We start from the raw sequence: 17,792 nt of genomic DNA, 5'->3' as shown, positions 1-17,792 counted from the left end.
GATGGATTAGAGAGAGGAAAGCATAGTAGAGGGGAGATCAGTTAAGAGGTTGTTGCAACAGTCTAGAAAACCTCTGAATAATTAGAGTGGTCCAAAATAAGAATGGATATCCTTTGGGCAGAAGGTGATGGCTTCCCTCTCTGGAGGTCTTCAAGCAGAGTCTGGACTACCATTTACTGGGTATTTTATAGTGTTTGTGTACAGGTTGGACTACAGAGACACTGAGGCACCTTCTAACTTTCAAATTCCCTGGCTCTGTTCATCTAACTCTTGGCTACTACCAGAACAAACAAAAAGCTTGTATTAGAAACATAGCCCAGTCTATGGGATCGAGACCCACAGTTTAAGAAGTGCTGAAGGGGAGTAAGTTTAAGAAGCCCTAGTATAGGCAAGAAATGATTGTGATTGTGTGTGTGTGGGGAGGGTTCCTTAGCTGGAATGGTAACCATGTAAGTAGAGAGACAGAAAAGAAATAAAAGAGGGAGCTATAACCCTCCTAGGTTATAAAATCATAGTTCTGAAGTTGAAAGGGACCTGAAGAGGAAACTGAGACCCCAAGAATAAGAAACTACTTGCCCAACATCATATAGGCATTAAGTGCCAGAAATAGGAATCAAACCCAGGTGATGTATTCTGTACATTAACATTACTATAGGGGTAACTCTGGGCAGATCACTGCACATCTTGAGACTCAGTTTCCTCATCTGTAAAATGAGGGGGTTAGACTATATGACCAATCAGATACTTTTTGGCTTTAGAGCTTTGATCCTCTACCTGGGATTATTAGTTCCTCCATAGTTCAATGGTCTCAGAAGGCAGAAACTCTTCTCTGTAAACCTGCCCAGGGAAGACCAAAGGATGCAGGACGTCAGTGACTGTCACTTCGGTAAGTGGGTTGTGTTGTCCTTTGATGCAAGACACTTGTGTTTTGAGCCCAATTTGATCTAAGGAAGCCAGAGAGCTTTTCAACCCTGGCTTGTGAGAGTGGGTAGAAAGAGAAGGGAGAAGATGAAAAGAAGTCTCCCTCCCTCTCCAAAGATGGGACTGGAGAATGAGACTCAGACTAGAGCTCAGGGCTGAGCGTGGGAGTTGAGGTTGCTTGCTCTCTCCATGTTGGTGAGTCTATGGAAGAAGAGACGGAGTCTTCAGTTTTGGGGAGCTGCCACTCCCCTGGGGCAAGAAAAGACCAAACCAAACGAAAAAGACCGGATAAGTAACAAAGAACAACTTATTCCTGGTTTTATATGAATCCCTGAAGCCATCACTCAATTTCAGAGTATGGAAAGTAGAGAATCAGAAGAGTAAGGAAGATACCCTGGGATGAGGGTGATGGTTAAGCCTAGTGGTTTGGGGGAGGGGAGCCCTCATAATAGCCAATCATAGAGCAATTGTGGGTAGCTACCAAAGGATCAGGAGTGAGGTCTTAAAGGAGATGCCCCTTTAAGCCTCCAAGCACCATGTTCCTAAAGTGAGGGGACAGATGATGACAAGTCACAAACTCGGATCATCATTATTATGATTATTATTATGATTAATAACAACCTGCCAGGCTACAGGCAGGCAAGAGGTGGCACCTTAAGTGGTACTTTTTGGAACAATGGCAAAGCAGCTGTGCAAAAAGTGCTCCCCCTCCCCAACATCCCTCACCCTGCCACAAGCTCAGGGGTTACCCTGGGATTTATTTGGACAAAGTTAGACTATGCTCACTTAGAACTTTCTTTGCCATACCCCTCCTGTGCCTCATAGGGTAGTAATCTCAGCTGCTAGCCACGGGCACTTTGGGGCTCTTACCTCACTGGCTGTGGAAGGCCATAAGGAACTAACGGCCAGATGAACAGGCCGTGATGTGACAATCCTTCAGACATCACCAACTCAAGGTGACTTTCCCTGATTAATCTCACGCCTACTTGGATCAACCCTTCTTCTCACTGACTCCACCAGACCACCCTTGTCCCAACACACATTTCTGAACTAAGTTTCCACCACCGAACTCTACACTTACTGAAATGACTACATTTCAATGCCCTGCGAAATGTCTGTTAACTAGGCGAGCTCAGGAAGTCTTTAGTTCTTTAAATATAAAATGAGGGAGACGGACTAGGTGACACTGAGGTCCTTTTGAGCTCTGAATCTATGGTTCTGGATGCAATCCTCAGAGGTGGCGAAGGAAGGTGTTATATTTTACAGAAGAGGAAACTGAGGGAGAGTGGGCAAGTAACTTTCCTAAATAACAATTGGGAACAAAATACAATGTGGTAGGAAAGCAATGGATTTGGAGTCCAAGAGTCTGAGTTCAAATCCCAGCTTTATGACTTGAAAGAGGCATGCCTTGGGGTAAGTTATTTAACCTCTTTGGGACTCAGTTTCCTCATATGTAAAAATGAGAGGGTTGGACTGGGCTACTTCTTGGGTTGCTTTCAGCATTGAATCTATGATCATTTGGCAACTGTGTGCTTTTAGGAAAGTCTCTAGGTCTCAGTTTCCTCAACTGGAAAGTGAGGGGGTAGGACTAGAAGGCCCCTAAGGTCCTTTCAAGTTCGTAGTATATGAATGTCAGAGAGTGAGTTGGTGGCAGGAGTTGGATGACAACTGGCTTCCTGGCTCTTGGCTCTACTCAAGAATCTATGTTCATTCCAAATTTAAACCAAAAGTCTCTATCAAATGGCCTTCTGTACCCAATTTGGTCCCTGTGCTGACACTGTCTGTCTCAAATAGTCCTGAACCCAAAGCTGGCACCTGGAATTGTATGGTAACAGCAGTCAAATGCCACCAGGCCACATCAATCAGACTGCACCCAAGGTCAGCCAGCATGTTGGCGTCAGAGCTGGGAACTGGGTCTCTAGGCAGGTACTTTGCCCACTGAGCCATGGTATCTCTGATAGAACCATACTAACCACTGAAATTGATGATATGGGCACAAATCATAGAAGTCAATGAGCCCAGTTAAGTTTTGTGAGATGGGCACATGGGGACCAGAGCAGGAAGGAAGGTGCCAGTTGCTGGTGATTTGGCAAATTAAGCTCTCCTAAGCCGTCAAGCTGGACCATAAAACCTTCTCGTCTGGAGGAATCAATCTGCTCGGGCCCAGGATCTTATATAGTGCCCCAGAGCACAGAGACTAGAACAGGCCCTGGGTACAATTGTGAAAACCCTCCAAGCTCATCTGTCATTCCCATACCTCCCTGGGCCATTCCTGTACCTCCAGCAGATGCCACAGTGGAGAGAGTGAAGGCGTGGAGTCAGGAAGAACCAAGGGCAAATCCAGCCTCAGACTCTTACCTATTTAGAGAGAGAGCATTGTATGGTGGACATGGAGCTGGTCTTGAGGTCAAGGAGATCTAGGTTCGCTGTCTGTGTGACTTTGGACAAGTCCCTTAACCTGTTGATGCTTTGGGCAACTCTCTAAGACTTTCGGTTTTCGAATGGGTGCCAATCTATATCAGTAGAGGGGGTTTCTTTTGGGGAGCATTCTACCCCAATGAAAGTACAGGTGTGGCAAAAAAAGAAACACACATACACACAGAGAGGTATACATGCTTGAATAGAATGTAAATTCTTTGAGATCTATAATTTTGTTCAACCCTACACTTTGTACATAAGAAGTAACCAGATAGTGTGGTGGTTAGAGCTCTTGATCTGGAATCAGGAAAACTTAAGTTTGAATCCATCCTTAGCCACTGTCTAGCTGTGTGACCCTGGGCAAGTCATTTCATCTTAGTCTGCCTTAGTCTCCTCATCTACGAAACTAGGATCACAAGAGCACCTGCTTCTCAGGGTTGTAGTGAGGGTAAAATGAGATCGTATCCATAAAGTGCCACATACATCATAACTATTACAATTTTAGGGGGCCAATAAATGCTTGCTTACTTGATTTTGTTGCCTTAAGTAGAATAGAAGCTTCCTGAGCGTGGAGACTGTTTCATACAGTAGCCTCGGGGCTTAGAAGAAGGTCTGGACCACAGTAAATCCCTTATCAATCCTTGCTGATTGGTCCCAGTTCGGTGAGGTTATGTTTCTAGCTGCTGCTCAGTATGTCACTCATTGGGCTTGAAGTGGGGACCATCCATGCACCCCTGATGGTGTGTATATTTTTGTAGGTGACTTGAACAAAAACTCTCCAAGACCCCAATTAATGCGTCTTTCATGGTGCATGTGGGGCAGGAGGGTGGCTTGAGGGGGAGGGTACATAGACCACAGAGTTACAGCTGGAAGGAACTTTGGTTGTCCAACTCCATCATCTTACAAAGGAGAAAATGCAGACCCAAGGAGGTAAACTGTTAGGTCAGCAAAGCTTTCAGGGCACCCCCTAAAACCATATTACTCAGAAAGACAACTCAGTAGCTGCTTCTTCCAAATGGTAGGGATTTGGAAGAACAGCAAGACAGATCCTGACCCTTTGAAAATGTTTTGTGTTCTCATGAAATCCCTGAGGAAAAGTTCTTTCTTTCCTTAATGAAGCCCCCTCCCCTTTCCCACCTGCCCTCTGTGTCTGGCAAATGTACCAGAAATAGTGTAAACTATGAGTATGCTGATGCTTGTAATAGATGGGTAGTCCTCAGACTACTAATGAGCCCCAAAGCTACCATATGCTTTCCCTCCTCTCTTTTAACAGGCTATAGAAGAAGGAGCCCTGAACTAGGAGTCAGTTGTTCTCCCAGAGCCCCTAACTTGTGACCTTGGGCAAGGTGCTTTCATTTTCTGGGACCATTCCCCACCCCCGATAAATAATAGGGCCAGGATCTGAAGGTTCTGAAGTCTATGGCTCTGAAATATTTTCCTGACTCTTAGTAAACACGATATCCACCACCATGCCCCTATGTCATGAGCCCAGCCTCTCCCTTTGCCTTTGATGACAATACCAATGGCAGAGTTTTCCCTGATGCTGTTGGGTAGGAAGACCCAAGGCATTGTGGACTCTGCCACAGAACACAGCTGGACACCTCTTTGCTTCCTCAGCCTGAGGGCTAGCGGAGACCTGGCTTCAGTATTCAGTGTGTGGAGGACAGACCAGCTAAGGGATTATACAAGGAGGGGAAGACAAGAGTGCCCACAGCCCACTGGGGCAGTGGGAAGCCAAGCTTTTGTTCTAAACAGCACGGCTATCACCATGTCCCCCTGCCCAGTGAATGGAAGAGGTCAAATGAACTCACACAGCATATTGACATCTAGCTACTGTTCTTGAATCTGAAAGAGAGGGATAAAAGCAGTGACTTCTGGGGGCCTCGTACCCTTGATCACACATCTGAAGCTGTGGCTACATCTGACACACTGTCTCCTGAGTCTGTAAGATCGCGTTTGAACAACCAGGTCGGAACAGTCAGCCTCTATCCTCCTGGTAGGGGGGAAGAGGGTGTGTATGATGTGTGTGTTTGATATGGAATGAGCAGGGAGGAGCCAGCCCACCTCTGAATCCACTGAGTTCCCTCAATGGTGAAATTCAGACCTTATTTCCTATTACAATTGAAATTATCAACAAACCTTCCCTCTTCTTACTTTACACCCTTGGAGGAGTCCCTAAACCACTCTCAGACTCAGTTTCCTCATCTAAAAAATGGGGATAATGTTAAGACCTACCTTGCAAGGATGTGGTGAGATACAAATGGGACACTTTATAAACTTTAAAGAGCTAAACAAATGCTTGCTATTATTATATTATTATCATTATTGTTACTATGATTTTGATCGTTCTTATTCTCTTGCCTTATTCCCCTCGGAGCCAATACATTTATTGATGCCTGGATCCTTAAGCAGGACCTCAGTGAACATGGAACAGAACAGAACTAAGTGGCCCGCATGGGGGCAGGACTAGGGACCGTGGCCTCGGGAGACCTAGGCTTGCTCGGCCCAGACGCGATAGCTGATGGCTGGTCTGAACCCTCACCTGCCGGCCTGCAGCACGCCTGATATGCTGAAGAGCCCGAAGTCTGTAATCACCACTTTACCATTATCATAGAAGACGTTCTTGGACTTGAGGTCTTTATGCAAGATTCCTTTGGCGTGGAGATACCCCATGCCCTGCAGGAAGCAAGGAAATGGAAGATTCACAATTAGAGGGCCACGTTCAAATCCTGGCTCTGCTTCGTCCTATCTGGGCGATGATAAGCAAGTCACTTTGCTCCCTTGGGCCTCTGTTTTTTCATAAGATGGAATAGGTCTTTCCCAGTTCCTTCCACCCTCCTTCCTCCACTTCCCAGCTGTTCCTATCTTCCCCTCCCAGACTATTGTCCATCTTTTCTGAATAATATCTTGGCTTTCCATCACTCTCCTTTGCATCTGCCGCCTTGCCTGATTTCAACTCCAAGAAACAGTATGCTCCTCCCAGGTTAAGTTCATCACCTTGCTGCTAACTCTAGCCTTGACTGACACCATCTCCCCCTCCTTCTCTCCTCTCTGGTTGAAGGCCTGGAGGACGGAGTACCGATATCCTCCAATGCCTTCCTTTATAGAGTGCAGAAACTGGACTTTTCAGCTCACTCCAACAGGCACCTGTTGGCGTTGCCCTGCCTGGTTTCACTCCATGGAACAAGACGTCCCTTCACCAGGTACCCTCTGGTCTCTCTCTGCCCTCTTTCCTGCCTCTTTTTGCGTGTGGTCTTCCTCCTTGAAGGCAAGGATGCGCTTTCTTTTTTATTAATTGTACCCCCAGTACACAGTGGGCACTTCATAAATGTTGATTGGATTGAATCAGTTGCTTGCAAGTTGTCTTCCCCTTTAGACTGTAAGATTCTTGAAGGCAGGGACTATCTTTTTTTCCTTTCTTTTTATCCCAGCATGCCTAGCACACAGTTAGCACTTACTAAATGCTTGTTGACTTGGCCTGAAGAGGTTAGCCCACATAGCCCCAAGTTCTCCTGCTCTGTTTCTGTGATCTTTCATCTAACCTTGAGGGACAGTATCTGAGATTTTAAAAAATAGACTAAGCTTTTGGACCTTTCCCTGGAAAACTTTCTCCGGGTGGAGGGAAGGATTATACTGTGCTCACAAAGGACATGCATGCCCATTTCTACTCCCAAAGTGACTGCTGTCAGAGAGAAAATGATGACAGAGCAAAGGTTTCACTGGCCAGCCCTTTCCCCTTCTCCCTCCCCCATTCCCAGGGCTATTACTCCCTCTCTTTCATTCAGCATGTTTTTGGTAAGCTGGAGGGTGATCAATCAAAATTCTACAGTGACTGACATGTCACTTTCTCCTTCTTTCCTCTCATTTTTGATTAGAGTCCTTAAGACACTTCCTAGGATCTTACTGATACTATTAGACTGTAAACAAGGTGGGGAGGCCAGGAAGAATATAGCAAGGTGTGTGTGTGTGTGTGTGTGTGTGTGTTTGGGGGGGGGAAGAGGAAGGGGAGCCAGGGGGAGATTTGGAATCAGGAACTGATAAATGTTAACACTGAGGATATCAAATATATTTTCAGGGGTTGGAACACTGGGGTATTAATGGGTCATGCGATTGGTGAGAGGGTTCAAGGATATAATCATGTTTTTTGGGTGGTGGTATACCTATTTTTAGTTTTGATCAAATCTGTGGGCACACATTTCATAAACTTATAGAACCACCATGCTCTGGTGGTTAGGGGAATCCAGGAAGACTGGCCTCTGACACATACTTGCACTGTGACCCTGAGAAAGTTATCTCCCTTTTTAGTGCTCTAGAAAACTCTGTAAGACTATAAATTGTAGAAGTGCCGCTCAGTTCTGGTGGAGGGATCTGCCTCATCTGGGAGTTCTCCATACCAAGGAAATCTTAGGTCTTGTCCCAATCTCTATAGAACATTAGAGCAGCAGGGACCTTGGAAATCAGGTAGGAAAACACTCTCCTTTTACAGGTGGGGAAACTGAGGCTCAAAAGAGGATGTATGCCACTAACTAATGGCAGAGTCGGGATTATCATAGTAAAGCCCACTGAATTTGGAATCAGAGGACCTGTGTTCTAATCCTAATGCCACCATTTGTGTGACCTTGGGCAAATCATTAAATCTCTTTGAACCCCAGTTCCTTCCCCTATAAGATGAGGGGGTTGGGCTAGATGTCATTTAAGGTCCATTCTGGTTCTAGATCTGCAATCCTATTGTGTTCTCTGAAGCTCAGTTTGCTCCTCTAGAGGGGGATGGGCTAGATGCCCCTTAAGTTCCTTTTCAGTTCAAGATCTCTAATCCTGTTACTTTCTCTGAGCCTCAGTCTTCACTATAACATGAGGAGAATGAAGATGGCCTTCGAGGTCCATTCCAGCTCTAAATCAATGACCCAATGAGCCTTCTATAGTCATGATGAATTCTGCTGCAAAGGAACAGAGACTGAGTGGTAGACTGGCATTCTCTTTCCAAAGCTAACAAGGACAGTTCATCATATTCCAGTCCATTAGATGAAAATGGCTGCAAATAAACAATTAGCTCATGGTGGGAACATTTGGTGGGGAGGGGGATTTTGTCTGAAGACAATTTATCTGGTCATTATCCAAAGTGCTCTTGAGAAAAAGGAAAACCAGTGAGTTGGGAAAAGACTTATGAGAGCAAAAGATGCCCTGGAGCCATCTTTATTTTTCCTAGAAAAGGAGAAAATTTTTTTCTTTTGTTAAAGTGGTCATTTTTGATTATGAGCCAAGATGCTGATGGTTGGTTGAATACAGCATCACTCAGGATATGAGGAGTCAAGAAGTGAGTAGTTCTTGGGTGTTGCTAAGTCATAGAGGTATGTTTTAAGAGTTGGAAGGGATTTTGGAGGTCATACAGTCCAACCCTCTCATTTTACAGTTGAGGAAACTGAGGCCCAGAGAGGTGGAAGTGACTTGTCCAAGGTCATCAGTACATAGTCACTGATACAGGCAGGATTTAAACTCAAAGTCTCTGCTCCAAAAGTTCATCTTCTTTCCTTGTACCACCCTACCTCTACAGAAGATGCAGCATGACATAGTGAATGGAACATTGGGCTCGTTAGTTAGAAAGGGTATGAATCTTGCCCATGATATTTACCTACTGTGTCACTCTGGTCGAGGCACTTAAATTCTGAGTCTTTGAGTCTCAAAAGAGACAACAGATGGAAAATCCCTGCTAACTTTATAAAGCTGAATATCTCCCAAAGGGTGATGGAAATGGACAGGTTCCAAGATGTTACAAACAAGGAATTATGAAGAAGAAGAGAAAACAAAAGATGTCCCAGGTGCTCTCCAGCCAAGAGGAAGTAAGGAAGGGCCATAGTAAGGTGAGTGGATCCCATGTGGTAGATGTAGAGGAGGGCATGGATAAGAGTCTTTGAGCATGGGTAGGTATGTTTGGGTCATGGTATTCTTCATTGGAGGTAATAATGACACTGATGAGATCACAGAGGATGCAGGTGTTTGAGAATAAAGTTAGAAGGGACATTGACTGTCATCTCAGTGCCCCATCTCCTTGCTGTGCCACACTTTTTCAGTCCCAGACAGATGATAATGCAATGGTCTTCAGAAGACTTAAAGAGGAGCGATTTCTAAGAGGTGTCCCTCAGTTAGCCTTTCTGGCTTCTAATCAATTTAAGGAAGTCCTTCCTTATGCTTAACTTCCATCCCTCTTGCTGCAGAATGTAATGTAGACTCTTACTGAGATTCAGCAGAGCTGAATGGAGGTAAATGGTTCCTCTGGGATTTGTTCTTTTAGACAGTTCTATGAATTACCCTCAAATAGAATGTGCTCCCTTAGGAGTTGTAGGTTTCCCATTGCTAGAGGTGTGGAAGCAGAGATTGAAGGTCTACTTCTTGGGATGCTGTAGAAGGGAGGAGTCTTATTTAGTTATAACTGGACTATATGGCCTTCGGGGTTCTTTTAACTTGAACAGGCTGGGATTCTACAATAACTGTATTCAAATACTGGCAAGGCTGTCATATGGAAGAGGGGTGAGATTTTTCTTTTTGTTCCTAGAGGGCAGAATTAGGAAGGATAGGTGGAAGTTGAAGAAGGGAAATCTTAGCCATTGGAGTGATCCAAACAGTGGAATAGGCTGCCTCTGGAGGTACTGGGTGCTTTTCATTAAAGGTCTTCAAACAAAGGCTGAATGACCACTTCTTTGGACATCAGAGAGGGAATTCTTATGTGACTTGAACTAGATTCCTTCTGAGGACCCTTCCAGTAGCAAGCTTCAGTGATTTTATAAGAGTTCAACCAAAGAAGGCTAGGATCTTTGCTTTATATGAAGAAGCAGAGAACTTGCTGAATTGCAATCCTCCCACTCGCAAAGGAGTAAGGAAAACATAAAGAAAAGGAGCTAAAGAGGAATCCACCTAAAAAATTAGGCACTATTCCAAAGCATCTCCTCACTCATGTTTTTCAAAGATAGGCAAAAATGGATGGCTCAGGACTTCCAAGCATTCCTCATGAGGAAAACAGAGCTGCATAGAAACACTGAGTTCAGCCACAGGAGTAAGGTATTTAAATACACAAGAGGTATTTCTTACTTGTTCCTTCTTCTTCAACCTTCCTAATTCTCTTCCCATCTTTCTTTTTTCATCTCTTCTTTCCTATTCTCTTTTTCTTCCTTTTGTTATCTGTCCTTTTCTTTCTTTTCTATTCCTTCTATGATTTTCTTCTTTCCTTTCTTATCTCTCTCTATTTCTCTTTCCTCCCACATTTCTTTTTTCCTTCTTTTTGCCCCTTTTCCTTTCCTTATCTCCCTTTCTCTCTCCTTTTGTTTCTCCTTTCATCTCTCCTCTTACCTCTTTTTTTGTTTCTATTTTTCTCTCATTCCCTTCTGCCCTTCTCTGTCTATCTCTTTCTATTCTCTCTCCCTTTGCCTTTCTATTTCTGTCTTTTCACTTTTTCACTAGATTTCTCCTTCTCTCTTTAGCTCTCTCTTTCCTTTTCTCTATTTCTCCCTCTTTTCTTTTATCATCTTTATTTCTATGTCTATCTTCCTTTATCTCTTTCTGTCATTCTTTTTCTAATCTCTTTTGTTTTATCCTTCTTTTATTCCCTTATTTTTCTTTCTTTCTCTTTTTCTATAGCTCTTTTCTTTCCTTCTCTCTTATTCTTTAATTCTTTCCCTTTCTTTTCCTTCCTTCCTTCCTTTCTTTTTTTCTTCCTTCCTTTCTTTGAAACCAATTTTCAACTCATTGGATTGGGATTTGTTCCTCCAGCCTCTATTTCTCATGAAGAAACTGGGTTTAGAGGAGGCTAGGTGGTGCAGTGAGTAAGAGCACTGGCCCCAAAGTCGGGAGGACCCGGGATCAGTTCTGGCCTCAGATACTTAACACCCGCACAAAATAACTGGCCATGTAAACTTGGGCAAGTTACTTAACCCCAAGTGCTTTAAAAAAAAAGAAAGTGGGTTTGGTGGGGGGTTGAAAAAGAGACTTGTGTCATAGGCTACAGTACCTTCACAATCTCTTGTGCAATCTGCCTTGTTTTGTTGACATCCAAGACAATCTTGGCATCTCTCACCACTGAGTACAGAGTCCGTCCTTTACACAGACTGGAAAACAAGAAAGGAAAGGGGAAAAGAGAAGAATTACATAAGTCACAGAGAGGCCACATCAATGAAAAAATATATACACATAAGCAACTAACACAATGAAAATAACAAACATAACAAGTGTCCATCATAATATCATGACTACAAAGATGAATGCATCTTAGACTGTTTTCCTGGGTGCTTCTGTAAGGAAGATGCCTCAGATTCCTTTGGTACCAACATCTGAGTATCCAAGAATATGAATTAGAACCCTTTATCTGAAAGTTATTATGGTAGTGTTCAATACACAGCATCTCACAGGTTAAAGGTAATGAATAAATCAGTGGTTCTCAAACTCAGATCCATAACAAGGGAGTGTCAACAGGTACTTTATCTCAGGGTGCCAAAATGTGAGGGCACTGATAGCCCATGTACACTGGTAGAAACAACTGAACTTAGCAAACAGCAAGCAAGGATGATGAAATAAAATAGGAAGTTACCAGATAGTGGGTACATAGAATCATAGACTCAGAATTGGAATGGGATTTATTCTGGGTCTAGGTACAGATAATAAGAGGCAGAGGTGAGATTTAAGTCTTTGAATCTAAGTCCTCTGACTTCAAATCCATTTGTCTCTCCCCTAGACCATACTGCCAATTTCTTTCACCTTTAGCTGGACCAACTGAGCCCCTCTCTGGTGAAACCCACTTGTCTCTTTCCCCTAGTGTGTCCTTCCTAGGGGCCTTGGGGAACCCTGGTGTCTCTGTCACCACCCCACCTTGGGACAGTGTCCCAGGATCTCATAGCACCCTTTCATTCCAAGGGCAATGATGTTTCTCATGGGGGTTGGTTTCCACCCTGCTCAATTAGAGTTATCTTAAAATTTTGATTTGAGGCTTATTGCCAAAGATTGTGGCTAAGGAGGAGGCAAATCACTCAGCTTCCACATACCTAATCCAGTAAAACCTTGAAGTCTACAACACACTGAATGATATAAAAAAATCTAATAAGAAGCTATAGTAAGTGCTGTCTTTCACTGCACAATGGGTCACCAGAAGCTCATGGGCAATTGGAAAAAAGGTCCTTCTAATAAAGTGAGCTTGAGCCCAGTACAGCCTTCCAGTATAACATATCAGGCACATGTGCGGTCTGCAAGGCTTTGTGTATGGAGGAAACAAAAGCAAAGGGTTCATGTGAGAGTCTCAGGGTAGCTAGAAAGCCACAGGTTGGGAACATTGGAAATACTGGATACTAGAGGCAGTGACCAACATGGTTCCTTTAAAACCAGAATGGCCCAAGCCCAAAGGTTCTGAGGTTCCTAACCAAGAGGGCCATGCATATCCAACCACAAAGATCCAGAGGGTCCTGATCCGGAGGAGTGGGGTTACAAGGGAAGCCAGGGTGAAATCAAGCAGGGATGACCATCTTGGAGCTAGAGTCTGTCTCTGGCACACAGCTCCAGTTCAGGACTTCCCCTTACTTTCCTATACAAAAATCTCACCAGAATTAGTGGGAAAGAATGGCAGTATTGATGAGACCCCAAAGAAAGGATACCTCAGTTGGGTCACAAGGAAATGAGCACAATCCTTAATCTCTTCTTCAGACAGGTACAAGTCTAATCCTCATCACCTCTCACATGGACTGCTGTAATGGTCTCCTAGGTCTTCCTGTCTCAAGTTTCTCCCCACTTCAATCCAGCCCCCACTCAAAGTGATTTTTCTAAAGTGTAGTTCTGCTCATGGCGGCTCCCTGATTACCTCCAGGATCAAATATACTCTCTTTTGTTTGGCATTCAAAGTCTTTCCTAACTTGGCCCTTTCCTATCTTTCTCATTTCCTTACACAATGGTCACCTTCACACATTCTATAGTCAGTCCCTCCATACTGACTCACTTTCTTTTCCTCACACATGATACTCCATTTTCCAACCTGACGCCTCTACGTTATCTGTCCCCTAAAGCTGGAAAACTCTCTCCCCTGACATCTACCTCTCAGAATCTTGGCCATTTTTTTAAGACTCAGCTCAACTGCCCCCTCTTCCAGGACCCTCTCCCCGGCCCCCACCTCCCACCCCAAGCCGGCAGCCTGTTGTCTCCTCTAAACCAACTTTTATCTACTCCATAGGAATCTTGTATTGCTGTGTCTGTGACCTAGAACCTGCTTCTGTAGGTGCTACAGGCCCACTTTTGCAGCAGCCACAGCTACTGAAAACCTGGAAAAGAAAGCTCTTCCAACCCAGTCTCAAGAAGTTTGACAACAGAAATGGATATGGTTCTGTCAGTGGAAATAACATTAAAGAAGTATTATTAGCTATTTGGCCACTACAAAGTGGTAGAGTGGACAGAGCTATGGCCCTGGAGTCAGGAAGACCTGAGTTCAAATCTAACCTTATACACTTACTGTTTGCATAATCCTGGGCAAATCATTTAACCTCAGTTTTCCTTGATTTCCTCAAGAGTTAAATGGAGAAAATAGGATCTACCATATTGGGTTGTTATGAGGATTATGGGTAGCAAAGAAAGCTACAGCAACTCCATCTTGCCTGCAGTTCCTCTGTCTTGCCCGTACCTGTCCCTTGACTTTGACCTTCCTTACTGTTGAAATAGCACAGGCAGTTCAATCTATTAGGGTGATAGCTATTTGAAGAAGAGCCTTTCCTGTTCCTAGCCCCTTAACAACAGAGTATGGTACCCCATACCCAATTCATCTCTCATCTACATTGAAACCTACATAAGTTTTGTTTCTGTCTCTTCAAAAAGTCTCCACCCATGTGAGTGAGGCTGTCTTGCTGGTGAATTCAATAAACCATCGTTGGGTTTGGTTTGGGGTCTGGGTTCTGGTTTGTCCCAGCACTGACAATTTCCCCACAGGATCAAATGAGGTACATTTTGTAAAGCATTTAGCACAGTACTTGGTACATAGTAGGTGCTTAGTGTATTTTTGTTCCCTTCCCCTATGGGCTACAGGACTATGCACCTGACAACTTCCTACATACAATCCCCCCCCCCCATTAGAACATGAGGTCCTTGAGAGTTGGGCCCATTCTGTTTTTCTATTTGTACCTCTAGCACTTGGCATAGTGATTTGCATATGCTAAGTGCTAAAGGACAGGTTTTTCATTCATTCATTCATTCATGTGGTTTCCTCCATACAAGTAAGCCCCTTGAAGGCAGGAGCTGCTTTTTCTTTTTCTTTGTATCCTCAGTTTATCATGGCACATAGACCAGCCTCGATAAATGCTCATTGATTGATAAACCAGTCAGTGAGACCAAAAGAAACCATTCAGTCACCCACATACAGAAATTTCATGTTGCTAGTATCAGACCAGGAATTTTAACTCCAGTTAGACACTTGTTCTTGAGCGATGCCTTGTAAAAGAACTTTGTCATCCTGAGGACATCATCTCACTTGGTCCCTAACACACACATTAGTGAACAGGGTTACAACTTCAATTATAGGACAATCTTGAATGTACCTGGGAGTTCATTTCTTGAGAAATTCTCAGAGTTTTTAATTCATCTAATTAACATTTATGATGTAGCTCCTTCGGGCAAAGAATTCCACATGACAACCTTCTCCCATCGTCACCCAGCACCTGCCCCAGGTGAGGCATCTGAGTGACAAAACAGGGGAAAGGCAAACTGAGTTGGATCCCCATGGCACCTTTGTCCCAAGGCCACTCAGTGAGTTGGTAATGTGATGACCCCAAACCAAGCCTGGACATCTCTAGTACGCATTAGCAGATTATACTGATGCCGGCAGCGTCTACCAAAGGCAGAGGTGGGAAGAAAGTTGTCTAACCAATTAAAATTTAATCAGCATTTAAATTTCTGAAATGGTCGCCTCCAACCCCTCCCACCAAGTATTTCTTTCTTGAATAGCCACCTACACTTATTGTAGGCTGGAACTAAGGGGGGGAAAACCCCTCATTGCTGCAGTAAACCTGAGAAAACAATTTAAACAGACTTCAATTTTCCAAGATGTTAATTTGATCTAGGCTAATGATATGACAGTAGCCTCTTTCCCTCCCCCTCTGCTTTCATCTTCCCTTCTGATGGAAGCTGCTTTATTTCATCTTAGTATTGAGAAGTGTTGCATAGAAAGCTAGGGCTGGAATACAACTGAATAGGCAATTGTTGGGCACCCACTGTGTGCCAACCTCTAGAACTGTCAAATTGATCTTCCGAAAGCACATGCTTGATCATGCCATCCCCTTTGCCCCCTCCACTCAGTAGACTCCAGTGGCTCCATAAAGGATCAAATGTAAAATCTTCTGTTTGAGTTGAAAGCCCTTCATGTCATGTCATCTACCCTTCCCCCTTTCTTGTCTTCTTATTTTTAACCCCCTCCATATACTCTATGACACTGGCCTCCCAACACATTCCATCTTACGCCGCCAGGCATTTTCACTGTGTCTCTCTCTTTCTCCTCCTCTTTGACTCCTGGCCTTGCTGGCTTCCTTCAAGTTCCAGTGAAATCCTACCTTCTGCAAGAGGTCCTCTAGCTGGTGTTGACCTTTGTTGATTACCTACAATTCATCCTATCAGTGCCTTGCATGTTGACTCTCTCGTTAGACTATGGAGTCCATGAAGGCAAGGACTATTTTTTCCTTTCTTTGTACCCCAATGCTTAGCACACGGTCTAGCACACACCTAATAAATGCTTGGTGACTTGAGTTGCTAGTTGAATGTGGAGACACAGAGACAAAATGAAAAATGGTGCCTGCCCTCAAGAAGTTTATATCCTACCAGAGATATACAAGTAAAAAAGCAAATAAATACAAAATGAATGCAAAGTATGAGAAAAATAGAGAGAGAGAAGAGATGAGAGAGAGAAAGAGAGAGAGACAGAGAGACAGAGACAGAGAGAGACAGAGAGAGAGACAGAGAGGGAGAGAGAGAGACAGAGACAGAGATAGAGACAGAGACAGAGAGAGAGAAAATCAATAACTGGGAAAGGGGATGTTAAAAAATCAAGCAATAAACCCTTACTAAGCACTATGCATCAGGGATTGTCCAAGGTGCTGTCTATACAAAAACAAAATAAAAAATAGTTCCTGCCCTCAAGGATATTACATTCTCCATGGAGAGTATAGCATATGAAGCAATAAGGTTCTTCATGCCAATTTGGGGGGCGGGGAAGCTCAAGGGGGCCTCAGAAGTCACTTAATCACAATCTCAGTGACTGAAAACTGCCAGTGAAGGGGAAAGTGCTGCACCTTAGACAGCTCTAAAGGTGCCCAAAGCATTTCCTTAGGCCAAGCTTAAAATTACCTCTTTATAGCTTCCATTCTCCTAGATCTGCCCTCAGGACCCTTGAATTTACCCAGGAACTCCTCCCTTTGCCTCTAGAAACTCCTACCTCCTTCTGAAGCTCAGATCAAGCCCTGGCTCTTCCGGGGAGTCTTTCCTATTCTCCTCCAGTCATCAGTGCTCTGCCCCACAGTGCAGGATTATTTTGTGCTTCATTCGCATGTCCCCAAAGTCATAGTGCAGTTTTAAGATTAGCTGTGGGACAATGAGACTTTTGGGACACCTTGTAAATTATCTTTGAATTATCCATGTTATTCTTTCTGTCTTCCTCATTAGAATGTAAGCTCTTTGATGGAAAGGATTGTTTTATTTTTCTTTGCATCTCCAGCATATAGTACATAACAATTGATTAATAAATACTTATTGAAGGGGGTAAATGAGTGGAGAAACTGAAACGCAGACAGGTAGAGATGTTTGCTCATGCTGACAGGACTGGTGTCAGAGACTTCTCTCTACCCTTGTCACTAGCACTAGGGAAGGTACTGGGAGTATCCAGCAAGTTTCAAACTTTCTACACACTCCTAATGGAAATGACCCCTGTTGTAATACTGAGCTAGCCACTTCTGGGAATTATGGAGCTTTTCTGGCTCACACTGAAGAAAGAATAAAGCCTGAGGTCACAAAGAAACAGGCTGTGAGAGCTGGAAGGGACCTCAGAGGCGCCATCGAGTCCAACCCATTCCTGAATGACCATTCCCTCTATGATTTATCCATTAAATAGACATACAGTCTTAAAGCCTCTGGAAATGGGAAATCCAATGCCCTCCACCATTCCACTTTGGGATGCCATTCACTGCCAGGAGATCTAATGAAACTCTGACACCCGTGAAATTTCACAGGGAGGATTTCTGGGCATGGTAAGTGTGGGTTGGTGCCACCTGCAAGGCTCAACCAGCTCCCACATAGTGGCTGATGATGGTAATGATGGTGCTGGGGTCAAAGCACACAGAGCCTGCAACCCTGAGAAAGAACAGAATTCCAGTGAGGGCACTGGATTACACAGTATTTAATAAATGTGTTTTCATTCATTCATTCATTCATTCATTCATTCATTCATTCATTCATTC

At 43.9% G+C, this 17,792-nt stretch overlaps 1 protein-coding gene across 1 annotated transcript in view; it reads right to left on the bottom strand.

The window, feature by feature from the left end:
• KSR2 (kinase suppressor of ras 2) overlaps positions 1–17,792 on the bottom strand; it is a 587,222-nt gene that overhangs the window by 16,723 nt on the left and 552,707 nt on the right. Inside the window, exons 16-17 of the mRNA XM_069081397.1 lie at positions 11,339–11,435; positions 5,882–6,015 (exon numbers count right to left, since the gene is read on the bottom strand). Coding sequence (XP_068937498.1) covers positions 5,882–6,015; positions 11,339–11,435 — 231 coding nt within the window. The remainder of the gene's footprint in view (positions 1–5,881; positions 6,016–11,338; positions 11,436–17,792) is intronic.

This window comes from Petaurus breviceps, unplaced genomic scaffold (genome assembly GCF_028583685.1).
Source record: "Petaurus breviceps papuanus isolate PSGF00001 unplaced genomic scaffold, PetGlider_PUasm1.0 99, whole genome shotgun sequence".
Classification (NCBI taxonomy): domain Eukaryota; kingdom Metazoa; phylum Chordata; class Mammalia; order Diprotodontia; family Petauridae; genus Petaurus; species Petaurus breviceps.
Note: the sequence above shows the minus strand (reverse complement) of the source record. Positions and strands in the feature narration are given on the sequence as shown.